General features: G+C 48.9%; 1 protein-coding gene across 2 annotated transcripts in view; it reads left to right on the plus strand.

The window, feature by feature from the left end:
* The window catches only part of Remo (Remoulade), a 247,876-nt gene that overhangs the window by 27,771 nt on the left and 202,605 nt on the right, over nt 1–17,500 (plus strand). For both annotated transcript variants that reach the window (XM_070116749.1, XM_070116750.1), the window contains exon 3: nt 16,297–16,368. In XM_070116749.1, coding sequence (XP_069972850.1) covers nt 16,297–16,368 — 72 coding nt within the window. The remainder of the gene's footprint in view (nt 1–16,296; nt 16,369–17,500) is intronic.

Raw genomic sequence — 17,500 nt, forward strand, 5'->3', positions numbered from 1 at the left:
GGGGGTTACAGAGTTTTAACTTTAAGGTCGGGAACCCCTGATCTGTAGCCCTAAGGCGCTGTCACACTAGCACTTTTTCCGTCAATTTTTTTTTACAATTTTCTGAAATTTTGGTCCATTTTTGAGCGAATTGTCGATTTTCCAGCCAGGCGAGAATGATCGTTTCCGTCTGAAAACCTCTCCGTCAACTTTTTTTCAGCCAAGCGTAGTCAAATCAAGAGCTGTACTCGAGAATGTTTGTATTTGTGTTAAATAAAATTGTCAAAAAATTTGACGGAAAAAAGTGCTAGTGTGACAGCGGCTTAAAAGTGGGCCCGGCGTCCCCTTAAGCTAGTCCAGAACTACTATGCTGCCGGGCGAGATAAGGCTAGTGGTTCGGTTTCCTTCTGTCTCCTTCACACTCCTGCCAGGTTTCGCCTCGTCTGCGTAGGTGAGGCTGGCCGGGGTTGGGGTGGCGTTAGATGGGGTTGGTGAGGTTGAATCTTGTTGTGTTGTGTGGTATTCGTTAGGCCTGGTTTATTTTTGTGTTATTTTATTGTTATTATTGTATATTATTATTTGTTTTTATATTATTATTTTATTATTATATATTTTTATATTATTTATTATTATTGTATTATTTTTATATTATTATTTTATTATTATTGTATTATTTTTATATTATTGTATTATTTTTCTGTTATTTTATTATTATTGTATATTATTATATATTTTATATTATTTTATCATTGTTATATATTATTATAGATTTTTATATTATTATTTTATATTATTAGGCCTGTTTTATAGGGTTTGGTTTGGTTCGGCTGTGATAGATCCGGTTTAGTTAAATAAATGCTTTGTTAAGATAGGGGTTTGGTTTGCTTAGCTTTTAGGTCTAAGTTTGGTTTGGTTTATTTATGGTATGTTAAGTTTTGTGAAGTTTTGGCATAGTTTTTAAAGGTTAGGTTAAGTTTAGTGAATTTTGGTTTTGCTTTGTTAGGTTATGTTCAGTTTTGAGAAGTTTGGTTTGGTTTAGTTAAGGTTTGTTAAGTTTAGTGAAGTTTTGGCATAGTTTAGTTAGGGTATGTTGAGTTTAGTGAAGTATTGGCATAGTTTAGTTAGATTAGGTTAAGTTTAGTGAAGTTTTGGTCTGGTTTAATTATGCTAAGTTTAGGAAAGTTTAGTCCGGTTTATTTGAATTAGGTTAACTTAAGTGAATTTTGGTTTGGTTTAGGGAATGTTAAGTTTAGCAGAGTTTGGTTTTGGTTTAATTATGTTAAGTTTAGGAAAAGTTTCGTCTGGTTTATTGAAGTTAGGTTAAGTTTAGCGAAGTTCGGTTTTGGTTTAATTATGCCAAGATCAGGAAAAGTTTCGTCTGGTTTATTTAAATTAAGTTAAGTTTAGCGAAGTTCGGTTTGGTTGGAACATGTAAATCTCGCTTGCTCTGAACTCGACTTGAAAGGAACTCCTCGAAACAAATACAAAAGCAACAGCAATGCGAGCAGGGAAGGGCTCTCACTCTCTCGGCCGCCTCCTCGCGCGCACGATCTCCTCTCGGCTCTTGCTCTCTCTGTCTTACTCTCTTACTCTTTATTTGTTTTTCTCTGTGTGTTTGTTTGTTTGTTTCTTTTTATTTCTGTATCTTTCTCTTTTTTCTGTTTTTTTCTCTTTTTCTATTTTTTCTCTCTTTCCTTCTTTCACTCTCTCTTTCTTTCTTTCTTTCTTTCTTTCTTTTTTTCTTTCTTTCTTTCTTTCTCTCTCTCTCTCTCTCTCTCTCGCTCTCTCTCTCGCTCTCGCTCTCGCTCTCTCTCTCTCTCTCTCTCTCTCTCTCTCTCTCTCTCTCTCTCTTTCAGTTTGTTCCTCTTTTCCCAGTCTCTCCTCTTATCTTTCCCCCCTTTCCTCCTTCCCTCCCCCACGATCATCCTTTTTAACCTTTGTTTTACCTTTTCCCCTTCATCTCCCCCCTTCCTCTTTCTCCCCCATCCATACCTTTCTCTTTCCCCCTTCTGCCCCTCTACTCCTCTTCCCTTTGGCGTACCTCTTCTTCTATCCGCCTTCTCCTCCCTTTCCTCCTTCCTTCCTCCCCTTTCCCTCCCTCCTCCGTCCTCTTATCCCTCTCTCCCTCCTCCCATCCTTTTCCTCCTCTTTCCCCCGCCCCTCCTTCTTCCTCCTCTTTCCCCTTTCCCTTCCCTCTTCTTTTCCCTCGGCCATCCCTTCCCTCCCCTCCTCTTTCCCCTCTTTCCCCTTTCCCGTCCCTCGCTCTTTCCTCTCCCTCCCCCTTCCCCCTTTATCCCCCTCTTTCCCCCGTCCACCCCCTTCATTTCTCCCCTATTTCCCCTTCTTTCCCCCTTCCCTTCCTTCGCTCTTTCCCTCCCCCTCTCTCCCTTCCCCCTTCTCCCTCCCCCCTTCCACCCTCCCTTCCCCCTTTTACCCCTCCCCCTCCCCCCGCCCACTCCCCTTCCTCTCTCCCTATTTCCCCCTCTTTCCCCCCTTTCCTCACTCTTCCTCTCCCCCTTCTCCCTCCCCCTCCCCCTTTTACCCCTCCCCTCTCCCCCTCGTCCCCAGGCGCCGCGTGGTGGCGTGGCGAGGCGCTGCTGTCTTTGCCAAGTCCTCCTCCTCGCCCAGTAACTTGCATGCTTCGCCGCGTGCCCCGAGCGGTTGGCGCGCCTGGGTTCGGGGGCCCGTTTATGTCGCGTGGGTTTATTTCGGGGCCTTTCCGTTACGCCCGATTTATGCGGGCTGGCTGCTGGCTGACGGACGGAGGTGCCCTTGCATGGGGGGAAGGGGTGGGTAGGGCGTGGGGGAGAGGGGAAGGGTTGAGGGGGAGAGGGGGAGGGGTGGGGTATCTCCTCGTCGTCGGGATCACGCCCCTTCGTGTGCTGGAGGCGGCGGGCGCGGGATTAGGGTCATCGGGGGAACGTGGGCGGCGGGTTCACACGCGCGCTCGTATTAGGGGAGTGGACACGTACACGGACGCCGACGGGGAGAGGCGCCCATGTTGTGTAAGCTCCGTGCTTCTGCGACCTCTCTCGCTAAGCTATCCCTCTTCTCTGGTCTTTATTTATTTTTTCTCTCTCTGTTCGCTCTCTCTCTCTCTCTCTTTCTCTCTCTCTCTTTCTCTCTGTCTCTCTCTCTCTCTGTCTCTGTCTCTCTCTCTCTCTCTGTCTCTGTCTCTCTCTCTCTCTCTCTCTGTCTCTCTCTCTCTCTGTCTCTCTCTCTCTCTGTGTCTCTCTCTCTCTCTGTGTCTCTGTCTCTTTGTCTCTCTCTGTCTCTGTCTTTCTCTCTTTCTCTGTCTTTCTCTCTCTCTCTCTCTCTCCCTCCCTCTCTCTCTCTCTCTCTCTCTCTCTCTCTCTCTCTCTCTCTCTCTCTCTCTCTCTTTCTCTGTCTCTCTCTCTCTGTCTGTCTGTCTGTCTGTCTCTCTCTCTCTCTCTCTCTCTCTCTCTCTCTCTTCTCTCTCTCTCTCTCTCTCTCTCTCTCTCTCTCTCTCTCTCTCTCTCTCTCTCTCTCTCTCTCTCTCTCTCTCTCTCTCTCTCTCTCTCTCTCTCTCTCCCTCTCTCCCTCCCTCCCTTTCTCTCTCCCTCTCTCCCTCCCTCCTTTTCGCACACAAACGCGGTTTTGTCATGCATTTGATGTTTTGATGAGTTGAAGGTGTAGGGAACAAGGAAAATACTTGCTAATACACCCAGCCTGTCAGTGTACCCTGCTTCCCGGTATGCCTAACACGCTGGTATATCCAAGGTCTATATAAATACTTATATAGACCTTGGGTATATCCGCCATGCAGGGGCGTCCAGCAGGCTAGTGTTCCCCGCAAGTGTTCCCCGTAAGTGTTTTCCGTAAGTGTTCCCCGCAAGCGTTCCCCGCAAGTGTTCCCCGTAAGCGTTCCCCGCAAGTGTTCCCCGCAAGTGTTCCCCGCAAGCGTTCCCTGTAAGTGTTTTCCGTAAGTGTTTTCCGCAAGTGTTCCCCTTAAGTGTTTTCCGTAAGTGTTTTCCGCAAGTGTTCCCCGTAAGTGTTCCCCGCAAGCGTTCCCCGCATGTTTGCACAACGGCCTGCCTTTCCGCCGTCCCGCGCAGCCGCCCGTGACTCGTCGCAGCTAAATGGTCTGTCAGTTCCGTTGTCGGCAAATTTATACTTTACGGGTTCGTGGGTTTTGGCTAAATTCACCTGTCGCCGGATGTGCGCGAGTGAATGAAAAATGTTATTCGCCTCAAATTGGCCGGGACAGGCAGGTCTGTCGTTCAGGGTCGGTGGGCCGGGCGTTATTGATGAATGCGATCGGGCGTTCGTCACTCAAACACGCTCATACGCGGACACGGACGTAATGTAGAAACGCATGTATGTACGCACGATGAAAGGTATACATACTGAAACACGCACGCATGATGAAATACACGCAAGTACTGAAAGACAAACGCTAAAACACGTACAGACACATGTACGGGAACATACACACATATTGAAACGCATACACATACTGAAACACGCACACGCACAAACGCACTCTCTCTCTCTCTCTCTCTCTCTCTCTCTCTCTCTCTCTCTCTCTCTCTCTCTCTCTCTCTCTCTCTCTCTCTCTCTCTCTCTCTCTCTCTCTCTCTCTCTCTCTCTCTCTCTTTTACACACACACACACACACACGCACGCACACGAAAGCTAAGGGTTTGGTAAGTCATCGCGATGCTCAGCGGAGTTAGTTCAGGCAGGGTCATGTACTAAGGGATCCAAGCGACGCCACAGGGAATTGAAGACATTCCTCCGCAGAGACACCTGTTTAGCTTATCTGGCGGAGGCTCAGGCGGACGAGGGAGTGAGGTCAGCTAGGGTTTCCTTCGCCATCGCGGCACGGACATCCCCCTCGTGATAAACCGGGGTCAGGGGTCATCACGTAAGGCAGGGGAAGGAATGCTGCGTGTGTTTTGCGGCGGGAAGCTCGCGGTGGAAGTTGTGAGGATGGCGGACGGGGGTAGGGAGAATGGCAGGGCGAGAGTCCGTGATGGCAATACCATGGTCATGTCTCTCGGCCGACGCTGCCACTCCAAGCCAGGCACGAGGATGAGGGGTAGGGGCATGGGGGATGGGGGTGGGGGTGGGATGGGATGGAGGGCTTCAGGGCGGGAGGAAAGGAGGGAAGAGGAGAGGGAGGCCAACGTACTGCGGAGGGGACGGTGAGTCGGTGCGAGAGGTCTTAAAGGGGAGGGGAGATCGCCCAAAGAGCGGGAGAAAGGGTGGGCGCCTTTGGAACAGCTGAGGGCGGCAGTTAGCGTGTCTTTTAGCCGGGCGTAAGGAGCCCCACTCAGGCGCTCAGTGTGCTCGGGGGGATGTTCGCCGACGGTGACTGATGAGGCTCCGACAGGCGCGAGATAAGTGAGAATGGCGGACCCGTTCGCATTATGCACACAAGATGCATAATGGATGCGCTGTATTGTAATGTTGTTGGCCGCCATTGGGTTCGGCCCGCGGCGCGAATCGATGTAACAGAGCCAACAAGTGACGTAGCGGAGTCTAATGGACAAGTGTAAACACGGGCGTCGAGGAGCCAGTCTCTCCCCCCCTCCCCCCCTCCCGCGGCCTCCTCGTCCCCTCCCACCTTGAGGACGATTGGCCGCCCGCCCGCCCGGACGCCCGCCCGCCCGGACGCCAGGGCTAGCGGAGCAGGACTAACAGGTTGAGGCGGGAGGCAGCATCGCCGAGGGGAGATCGAGAAACGCCGGGCGGGGGACGGACACAGCCGCCCAGGACCCTCGGCCACGGGCGAGGCTTCCCGACGACGAGCTCGCTTTTTTAAGTTGTACTCCCTTTCCATCGAGCAGGTTTCGCTTTATTTTTATTCGGCGAGGGAACAATGGATGGACGTAGGCCTATAGAGAGACATTCGAAAGGACGCGACAAAAAAGAAAAGAAAGATGGATCGAGAAAGCCGGCGGACGGATGCTAGGGAAAGGGAGCAAGACAAAAGACGGCGGTGAAAAATCGCGGGAAAATAGATCTAGCGGAAACGCCCACTGGAGGAGGGGGCGGAGGGGGCGGAGGGGGCGGAGGGAGGGCCGGAGATAAATGGGACGGCGGAAGGGGATCAGGAGAGGGATCGGAGTTTAGGGAGAGACGCGGACGAAGAGGTCGCTCAAATGTAGTCTCGCTGGTAATGTTGGAAGTGGAAGAGGGGGGGGGGGGAGGAAGCGAGGGAAAAGGAGGAAGAGTAGGAAGAAGAAAAAAGTGAGGAGGAATGGGGAAAGTTTTAAGGGAGAGAGAGAGAGGGAGATGGAGGAAATATTTAAGAGGGAAAGGGAGGAGGAAATATTTAAGAGGGAGAGGGAGAGGGAGGAAATATTTAAGAGGGAGAGGGAGAGGGAGGAAATATATAAGAGAGAGAGGGAGAGGGAGGAGATATATAAGAGAGAGAGAGGGAGAGGGAGGAAATATATAAGAGAGAGAGGGAGAGGGAGGAAATATATAAGAGGGAGAGGGAGGAAATATATAGGAGGGAGAGGGAGAGGGAGGAAATATATAGGAGAGAGAGGGGGGAAGGTAGGAGGGGAATATATAATGCTGAAAATAAAGCATCTCCTTTATATCTAAAGTTGCGTCCTCCCAAGTTCACCTGATCACATTTACTGGTTACATTGAAAGTATATGTTGTTGTAACAAGTATTGCGGGAGTCATTTGTGTGTTATTGATAGAACATGCGCATTGCCCCGCATTATGAATATCGTTCCTATAGATAATAAAGATAATAGAGCCAGGTATTGAACTTGGAGTATGTGTATAGGAGCGTTGTATTCACTATTTATCCCGGATCATGAAATTTTACTCTTCCTAGCGTGAATGTTTTATCCTGTCTTATGTTTCATTATGAAATATGTTAGAGTCTGCCCTTCCGGGAGCACTGGAGGAGAAAACGGACCCTTGAGAGCGCATATTAACCGACGCCTTAATTCCTTGCTGTACAAAGGATAATGATGCGGCCTCTGAAACCGGATATATCTAGAGGAGGAAGCCGGGAAAAACGCCTAAATATATTTTTAAAAGACTACGTTCTGGGGTCGTTATCAGCATCCCGATTACCGGTGTTGCAGGATCGGTAATCGGAATATTTAAACGACGCCGAAATATATTTTAAAAACTACGTTCTGGGGTCGTTATCAGCATCCCGATTACCGGTGTTGCAGGATCGGTAATCGGAGCCGAAATATGTATAAAAAAACAACAAAAAAACTACGTTCTGGGGTCGTTGTCAGCATCCCGATAACCGGTGTTGCAGAATCGGTTATCGGGGCCGAAATATGTATAAAAAAACAACAAAAAAACTACGTTCTGGGGTCGTTGTCAGCATCCCGATTACCGGTGTTGCAGGATCGGTAATCGGGGCCGAAATATGTATAAAAAAACAACAAAAAAACTACGTTCTGGGGTCGTTGTCAGCATCCCGATTACCGGTGTTGCAGGATCGGTAATCGGAATATTTAAACGACGCCGAAATATATTTAAAAAACTACGTTCTGGGGTCGTTATCAGGATCCCGATTACCGGTGTTGCAGGATCGGTAATCGGAATATTTAAACGACGCCGAAATATATTTAAAAAAACACGTTCTGGGGTCGTTATCAGCATCCCGATTACCGGTGTTGCAGGATCGGTAATCGGAATATTTAAAGGACTGCCCGCGATAATCGGCCGAGGCTCTAAATCGGGGTCGGTCTCTCTCGGGGTCGGAGTGCGATTTTGTTGCATTTGGAGAAGCGGGTTGACAGTATTGTGGCTACGTATTTTTAGCCTGTGTTTTGTTTGGGTGTTCACTAAAGACGCTGTCGTTGTCGGTTTTCTTGTTTTCTTTCTTTCTTTCTTCTTCTTCTTTTTCTTCTTCTTCCTATTATTATTATTATTATTATTATTATTATTATTATTATTATTATTATTATGATTATGATGATTATTATTATTAAATGTTATTATTGCCTATCCTTTTTTGTTTTGATGTTCACTAAACACACTATCGTTGTCGGTTTTCTTGTGTCTTTCTTTTTCTATTTCTTCTTCTTCTTCTTCTTCTTCCTATTATTATTATTATTATTATTATGATTATGATGATGATGATGATTATTAAATGTTATTATTGCCTATCCTTTTTTGTTTTGGTGTTCACTAAATACGCTATCGTTGTCGGTCTTCTTGTTTTCTTTCTTTCTTCTTCTTCTTCTTCTTTTTATTATTATTATTAATATTATTAAATGTTATTATTGCCTATCCTTTTTTGTCTTGATGTTCACTAAATACGCTATCGTTGTCGGTTTTCTTGTTTTTTTTCTTTCTTTCTTCTTCTTCTTCTTCTTATTAAATGTTATTATTGCCTATCCTTTTTTGTTTTGGTGTTCACTAAATACGCTATCGTTGTCGGTCTTCTTGTTTTCTTTCTTTCTTCTTCTTCTTCTTTTTATTATTATTATTAATATTATTAAATGTTATTATTGCCTATCCTTTTTTGTTTTGATGTTCACTAAATACGCTATCGTTGTCGGTTTTCTTGTTTTCTTTCTTTTTCTTCTTCTTCTTCTTATTATTATTACTTTTATTATTACTGATATTATGATGCTGATGATGCTGATGATCATGGTGATGGTGATTATCTATCAGCTGATGAGCCCATTGATAGATATTTTGGACAAAGAAACGACATCCTGCGTTATATGCAGCCAGGAACAAGTGGCGTCCATGCGTTCGGGCGGAAGGGGGAGGGGGAGTACGGGGAGGGGGAGTACGCGTGGAGGGGGAGGAGGGGGGGGCGAAGGTGCGTCATCAGGTGCGGGAGCGGAGCGCGGGGCGTGTGGCTTAGTCACGGGAGAGGCGTTGCCCTCGCGTGGAGGGGGTCGGGGGTGGGGGGAGGGAGTGGAGGAGGGGAAGGAGAGGAAGGTTGCAAGTGGAGGGGGATGGAGGATGCAGGATGCAGGGTGGAGTTGGGTGTTGGTGGAGGAGGCGTAGAAGGCTGGAGGAAGGCGGGGATGGAGGATGCAGGATAGAGTTAAATGTTGAAGGAGGAGGCGTAGAAGGCTGGAGGAAGGCGGGGATGGAGGGGGAGTAGGAGATGGCAGGGGGATGAAGGATGGAGCCAGGTATTGGTAGAGAGGAATGGAAGCGGAGACGGAGGAGGAGGAGGAAGAAAGCTGGACGATGGAAGGAAGACGTCAGCGTTGATGGAAGAGGAATAGGAGATGGATGGAGTTTGGAAGGTGAAATCAGGCGGTGATGGAGGATAGAGTGGTGGAGGAGGAACAGGAGGCTGAAGGGTAGTGAGTGGAGGAGGAATAGGCTGAAGGGTAGTGAGTGGAGGAGGAACAGGAGGCTGAAGGGTAGAGTGGAGTCGTGCGTTTATGGGAGAGGAATGAATGGCTGGAGCACGGCGGGGCTGGGAATAGGAGGAATAGGAGACGGCTGCAGGATGAAGGATGTTAATAGGCGGAGGGAGGGGAGTGGAAGGCTGGCCGAGGGTGAGAGACTGGAGTCGGGCGGAGATAGAGGACGAAAACCCTTTTTTGCGCAGCGCGACGTGCCCGACGGATGCCACGACCAGCACGACGCCTCGCAGAGCGCTTCGCCGAGGAATGCCAGCAGCCGCGCGGCCTGTCGCCCCCTCGGCTTTACGAGAGCGGCGTTTGTTTACACCAGGCGGGTGATGGGCCATTCGTGACGTCACCGCCAAGGGGCTCCCTGCCTTCGTAAACAAGCCGCCGAGCGCCGTCCACGTGGCGGCTGTTGACGGCCTCGTGGGCACGGCTGGGCACGGCTGGGCACGGCTGGGTGCAGGTTGGAGAGGTTTCAGGGCGAGATAGGGGGAAATCAGGGCAGAGTGTTCATTACACAGACGCGCGCGCGCACACACACACGCACGCACACGCACACGCACACGCACACGCACACACACACACACACACACGCACACACACACGCACACACACACGCACACACACACGCACACACTCACACGCACACGTACGCACCCACACGCACACACACACACACACACTCACACACTCACACACTCACACACTCACACACACACACACACACACACACACACACACACACACACACACACACACACACACACACACACACACACACACACACACACACACACACACGGCCAACGGGAGTAGGACCGCGATCCCGGCAGCGCTCACGCCATCCATTGAGTCGCGGCAGATCAATCGGGCCGAGGTGTCCGATGACCCGCGTCGAGTGCACTCAGTCCCCGGGTGCTTGCTTTGGGCTGCTTGGCACGCACGCACGCACGCACGCACGCAGGGTTGCTATGGCGACGCTCTGTGGCGTCCCTCTGGGTCCTGCAGAAGGACAGGACTCCCCCCCGGAGGTAGGGGGAGGGTGCCAGGGGTTGGGAGGGGGCAGGGGGAAGGGTGCCTGGGGCTAGAAGGGGGGCAGGGGTTGGAAAGGGGCAGGGAGAGGGGTGCTTGGGGTTAGAAGGGGGAGGGGTAGCAGGGGTTAGAAGGGGGGAGGGTGCCAGGGGTTGAAAAGGGGCAGGGGGAGGGGGGCCAGGGGTTGGAAGGGGGAAGGGTAGCAGGGGTTAGAAGGGGGGAGGGTGCCAGGGGTTGGAACGGGGCAGTGGGAGGGTGCCAGGTGTTGGAAAGGGGAAGGATGCCAGGGGTTGGAAGGGGGAAGGGTGCCAGCGGTTGGAAGGGGGCACGGGGAGGGGTACGCAGGGTTGGAGGAGAGGGCGGGGGCGGAAGTGTTGGGCTCCGGCTGTTTGTGGAGAGTGAAAGGTGGGTTGGCTGGGCGGAAGGGGATACGCCATCATGGAGGGAGAAGGCAACAGGGAAGAGGGAGATACATATATACATACATATATATATATATATATATATATATATATATATATATATATATATATATATATATATTACATATATATATAAGAGAGAAAGAAAGAGAGACAGAGACAGAGACAGAAAGAAAGTGAGGGAGAGAGAAAGAGAGAGACAGACAGGTAGGCAGGCAGACAGACAGAGAGGGGGAGGGAGAGTGTTTATTTGTCACTGGAAAAAAAAAGTTGAACAGAGCGAGTGACATATGACACCGAAATCACTGTCTTTCCCACATGGCGCTCCCCCCCGACCAACAAAATCCGTCAATCCATCACGAAACCGACCCTTTTATGTTCTAGAATAAAAAGGGAATGACACCGTTCCTCTGCGCCCAAAATGCCTGGCCTTTGAGGGCTCCGCGGCGGTCGAGGGGACCGTGTGCGCCCCGTCGCCTCGTCTGCGGGGCTCGTGGCGGTGCCCTCTCGGCCGTGTGCGCCCCGTCGCCTCGTCTGCGGGACTCGTGGCGGTCCCCTCTCGGCCGTGTGCGCCCCGTCGCCTCGTCTGCGGGGCTCGTGGCGGTCCCCTCTCGGCCGTGTGCGCCCCGTCGCCTCGTCTGCGGGACTCGTGGCGGTCCCCTCTCGGCCGTGTGCGCCCCGTCGCCTCGTCTGCGGGGCTCGTGGCGGTCCCCTCTCGGCCGTGTGCGCCCCGTCGCCTCGTCTGCGGGACTCGTGGCGGTCCCCTCTCGGCCGTGTGCGCCCCGTCGCCTCGTCTGCGGGGCTCGTGGCGGTCCCCTCTCGGCCGTGTGCGCCCCGTCGCCTCGTCTGCGGGACTCGTGGCGGTCCCCTCTCGGCCGTGTGCGCCCCGTCGCCTCGTCTGCGGGGCTCGTGGCGGTCCCCTCTCGGCCGTGTGCGCCCCGCCGCCTCGTCTGCGGGGCTCGTGGCGGTCCCCTCTCGGCCGTGTGCGCCCCGCCGCCTCGTCTGCGGGGCTCGTGGCGGTGCCCTCTCGGCCGTGTGCGCCCCGTCGCCTCGTCTGCGGGGCTCGTGGCGGTCCCCTCTCGGCCGTGTGCGCCCCGTCGCCTCGTCTGCGGGGCTCGTGGCGGTCCCCTCTCGGCCGTGTGCGCCCCGTCGCCTCGTCTGCGGGGCTCGTGGCGGTGCCCTCTCGGCCGTGTGCGCCCCGTCGCCTCGTCTGCGGGACTCGTGGCGGTTCCCTCTCGGCCGTGTGCGCCCCGTCGCCTCGTCTGCGGGGCTCGTGGCGGTGCCCTCTCGGCCGTGTGCGCCCCGTCGCCTCGTCTGCGGGACTCGTGGCGGTTCCCTCTCGGCCGTGTGCGCCCCGTCGCCTCGTCTGCGGGGCTCGTGGCGGTGCCCTCTCGGCCGTGTGCGCCCCGTCGCCTCGTCTGCGGGGCTCGTGGCGGTCCCCTCTCGGCCGTGTGCGCCCCGTCGCCTCGTCTGCGGGGCTCGTGGCGGTCCCCTCTCGGCCGTGTGCGCCCCGTCGCCTCGTCTGCGGGACTCGTGGCGGTTCCCTCTCGGCCGTGTGCGCCCCGTCGCCTCGTCTGCGGGACTCGTGGCTTGCCCTTGACGCAAGAGAGAGCGGCCGCCTTCTATTAATATCTGGCTTGTCATGGGCGTTGGGCGACCCCGTCCGCGGCCGGTCGACGCATCCTCGCCGGTCCTCGGGTATTTTCCTCGTATTGCAGATATTCGCGCATATACAGATACATGTATACATACACATACACATATATATTCGTACACATACATACACACGCATCCTCGCCGGTCCTCGGGCTGCCGCTGCTACGCTTGGGGGCCTTCTCTGTCCGCGTGGCGTTTTCGCGTATTACAGATATTCGCGCATATACAGATACATGTATACATACACATACACTTACATATATTCGTTGCATGTATTCACGCGCACATAAAGATACATGTATACATACACATACACTTATATATATTCGTACACATACATACACATACACTTATATATATTCGTACACATACATGCACATACAATTATATATATTCGTTGCATGTATTCACGCGCACATAAAGATACATGTATACATACACATACTCTTATATATATTCGTACACATACATGCACATACACTTGCATATGTTCGTACACATACACATCCATACACTTATATATATTCGTACACATACATACACATACACTTACATATATTCGTACATATACACATTCATACACTTAGATATATTCGTACACATACACAGCCATACACTTATATATATTCGTACACATACATACACATACACTTACATATGTTCGTACATAGACACACCCATACACTTACATATATCCGTACACATACACACCCATACACTTACATATATTCGTACACATACACACCCATACACGTAACACACATACATACATATATACACATCCACCTACACATGCACAGACACATACAGATACACATACATAATTATACACATGCACATGTGCATACCTAAACACACATACATATGCACATACCATGTATACATGTAGATATACGGAACATGCAAAAATATAAACATATGCATATGCATATACACATACACATACACATACACATACACACACATACACATAAACATACACATACATTCATTCAGTCATACGCTTGCGCACGATTTTATGTTTTTTTTATATAAATTGACGTGCATTTTCGAATGTTTTGTCTGTCTTTCCTTTGCCTTTTTTTTTTTTTTTTTGCTGGATAGGAAAGGAGAGGAAGAGGGAGATGGAGAGGGTGAAGGGAGAGGGAAAGAGGGATAGAGTGAGGAGAGGTTAGGTTAGAGGTTAGGTTAGGTTAGAGGTTCGAGGTTAGGTTAGGGTAAATTAGAAGTTAGGGTAGGTTGGATATCCGGTATAGACCTATATGAGTTTGGGGGTGTGTTTACTTCAACGTGTGTGGAGAGGTAGCCTGGCTCGTTCCCCTTTGAAGTTTGAAAAGCCATGTTGATGACACTTACTTCGATTTGGTGGTGAATAGTGCCAAGCGGTCGGTGCTCCTCCCAAAAAGTGGCACAGATTTTTGCGTAAAGGAAGGAGAGGGGGGAGGGGAGGAGAGGTTGAGGGACAGAGAGGAGGTAGAGGGAGGGAGAAGGAGAGGTAGAGGGAGGGAAAGGAGAGGTAGAGGAAGGGAAAGGAGAGATAGAGGAAGGGAAAGGAGAGGTAGAGGAAGGGAAAGGAGAGAGAGAGGGAGGGAACGGAGAGAGAGGGAGAAAGGGAGAGATAGAAGGAGAGTGGGGAAGGAAATGGAGAGAGGGGGGAGTATGAGAAGCAGAGGGAACCGGAAAGAGAGAGAGAGAGAAAAAAAAGAAAGAAAGAAAGACTGACAGCAGCCAGACAGATTATGAGAATATGAGAGAGATGGAGGTGTGAGGGAGTGATCGCGAGAATTATGAGTGAGGAGTGAGGAATTGAGGGTGCGACCCAGAGAGAGAGAGAGACAGAGACAGAGACAGAGACAGACAGACAGACAGACAGACAGACAGAGACAGAGACAGACAGGCAGCCAGAGAGAGACAGAGACAGAGACAGAGACAGACAGACAGACAGACAGAGACAGAGACAGACAGGCAGCCAGAGAGAGAGAGAGGCAGAGACAGACAGAGACAGAGACAGAGACAGAGACAGACAGGCAGACAGGCAGCCAGAGAGAGAGAAATGGGAGGGAGAGAGGAAAGGAAAAGAGGAGGAGGAGGATGGAAGCGCCGCGTGTTGTCCCAGCGTACTTGATGGCTCTAGCAGGGGAGGGCGGCGCCGCGTGGCCACGTGTTGAATCTGGGTCTTCCCGCGGCCACACACCGCACGCCCGCGCCTGCCGTCCCGACGCCTTGGTTGCACGGGGTCACTGCGCTCCTCTCTGGCCACCGACGAGCCCGTGGTGAGCGACCCCGGGTGAGAGGGGAAGAAAGTGTGGGGTCGTGGAGGGGGAAGAAAGTGTGGGGTCGTGGAGGTCGAATTTATTTATTTCCGCGGCTCGAAAGGGGAAGAAAGTGTGGGGTCGTGGAGGGGGAAGAAAGTGTGGAGTCGTGGAGGTCGAATTCATTTATTTCCGCGGCTCGAAAGGGGAAGAAAGTGTGGGGTCGCGGAGGGTTCGGAAAGAGGCTACGTGTGGGTTGGCACTATCTTCTATCTACGCCATCTTCTACTTGGTGTTGGTCCGGTAGGTCGTGGGTCGTTTTTTTTTTTTTTTTTTTTGGGGGGGGGGGGGTCGAGGGCTTCCGGTCTGTGAGGGTTTTAAGTTCTTTTGATAATTTTTTTATGTGCTGTATCGGACCTTGTATGTGTTATGGTAGAAGTTTCGTGGAAAGAAGAAAAGGAAAAAAAACAACGTGATGTTGGTGGGAAAATCTTTTTAATTTCCTTTTCAACTTTTCGTTCTTTATTTATTTAATTGCGCATCGTTGCACCCGGATTTTGTTTCTGATTTAACATAACGTTCTTTGGGTTTATGTTTTTTGATAATGAAAATATGATTGGTAGAATATTCAGATTTCTATCAGTAGATGTAATTAATCTAGATTTAGATATTCAAACATCAAAAATATATAATAAAATGATTTAACATAACGTTCTTTGGGTTTATGGTTGTTTTATAATGAAAATGTGATTGGTAGAATAGTCAGATTTCTATCAGTAGATGTAATTAATCTGGATTTAGATATGATTCGAACATCAAAAATATATAATAAAATGATTTCACATAACGGTCTTTGGGTTTATGTTTTTTTTTTATAATGAAAATGTGATTGGTAGAATACTCAGATTTCTATCAGTAGATGCAATTAATCTGGATTTAGATATGATTCGAACATCAAAAATATATAATAAAATGATTTCACATAACGTTCTGTTTTTTTTTTTTTGTTTTTTTTTTATAATGAAAATGTCATTGGTAGAATAGTCAGATTTCTATCAGTAGATGTAATTAATCTGGATTTAGATATTCAAACATCAAAAATATATAATAAAATGATTTCACATAACGTTCTTTGGGTTTATGGTTTTTTTATATAATGAAAATGTGATTGGTAGAATAGTCAGATTTCTATCAGTAGATGCAATTAATCTGGATTTAGATATGATTCGAACATCAAAAATATATAATAAAATGATTAACATAACGTTCTTTGGGTTTATGTTTTTTTTTTATAATGAAAATGTGATTGGTAGAATAGTCAGATTTCTATCAGTAGATGTAATTAATCTGGAATTACGTATGATTAGATATAATTCGAACATCAAAAAAATACATTATGAAATCTGCGAACTATCCTATCCTAGCCCCTTGACACACACGGCGTGAGCGCGCGTGAAGAGCTTGAAGTTAGTTGAGGCCTAACAAAGCTGATTGTCGAAGGAGGAGACCCAGTCATGCGTGTGGATATTTGTTCGTAAAATATTTTTTGCCTCTTTTGTCGTCTCTCTGTTTTGTTGTCTCTCTGTGTTTTAAGTTTTCTTCTTGTCTTCTTTTTTTCAGGGATCTGTCCGGGAGTGGCCTCACCCGCCTCCCCGCCGGCATCCTGTCGTATCTGCCCAACCTGGAAAAACTGTAAGTATGCTGCTCTTCGCTTTGTTAGGATGTTTTTAGATTGTAAGTGTTATTGTTTTTAATCGCGACATATATTTTTGTGTGTGTGTGTGTGCGTTTGATTGTGTGTGTGTGTGTGTGTGTGTGTGTGTGTGTGTGTGTGTGTGTGTGTGTGTGTGTGTGTGTGTGTGTGTGTGTGTGTGTGAGAGAGAGAGAGAGAGAGAGAGAGAGAGAGAGAGAGAGAGAGAGAGAGAGAGAGAGAGAGAGAGAGAGAGAGAGAGAGAAAGAGAAAGAGAAAGAGAGAGAGAGAGAGAGAGTAAAGGCCTGTGAGTGCAGATAAAGGAATAGAGTGCACAAATTAATCGTAAACGGGGAAGGGGGAGAATGAGAGGATGTAGAAAAAAATAGAAAAAGCTTTGAGCAGAAGTGAGAGAGAAGGGGTTATGGAGATGAGAAAAGAAGGGAGAGAAAGAGTGAATGAGATAAAATGAGGGTAAAGACAGGGATAAAGATACAGAAAGGGATAGAGAGAGCGAGAGGGGAGAGGAAGAGGGACAGAGATAGAAAGAGTGAGAGGGATAGGGATAGAAATTTTAGAACATGTTGCAAACGTGTTGATATCGATGCAAACAGCTGCAGCAAGAAGAAACAAGCAAAGAACATTATTACATACAATGATTGCATCCCCTGCCGCACCCTGTCTGTGGTATTAGTGTAGCGTCAATTAATAGCAGCTGAATTATGTATTTTAATAACTTCCTCCGTGTTACATATTTGATTGGCGAAATCAAGTTTTGGTTTGACATGCGGAAAGAATGACACTCATTGCTTTTTCATTAGAGGGACATGAGTTTAGAGTACATTATGATGTTTTAATTCCCCAGAGAGGAAAAGCGTGTTTTTGGATATTTGTTTTTATTTGTTTTATTTGTACTTTTATAATTTCTTAAACTAGATAGGGAGTTGTGTAGGCTAGTTACCTCTTTCAAACTGTGACCATTAACTCTTTGGTTGAGTTAATGGTTGGTTGTTTTTTATTTGTTTTATCTGTACCTTTATAACTTCTTAAAGGAGCTAGAGAGTTGTGAGCTTATACCACGCAGAACCCGGTTATTTAATAGGCTTGTTAACCCTTTCATACGGCGGCCATTAA

This window comes from Penaeus vannamei, chromosome 39 (genome assembly GCF_042767895.1).
Source record: "Penaeus vannamei isolate JL-2024 chromosome 39, ASM4276789v1, whole genome shotgun sequence".
Lineage (NCBI taxonomy): Eukaryota > Metazoa > Arthropoda > Malacostraca > Decapoda > Penaeidae > Penaeus > Penaeus vannamei.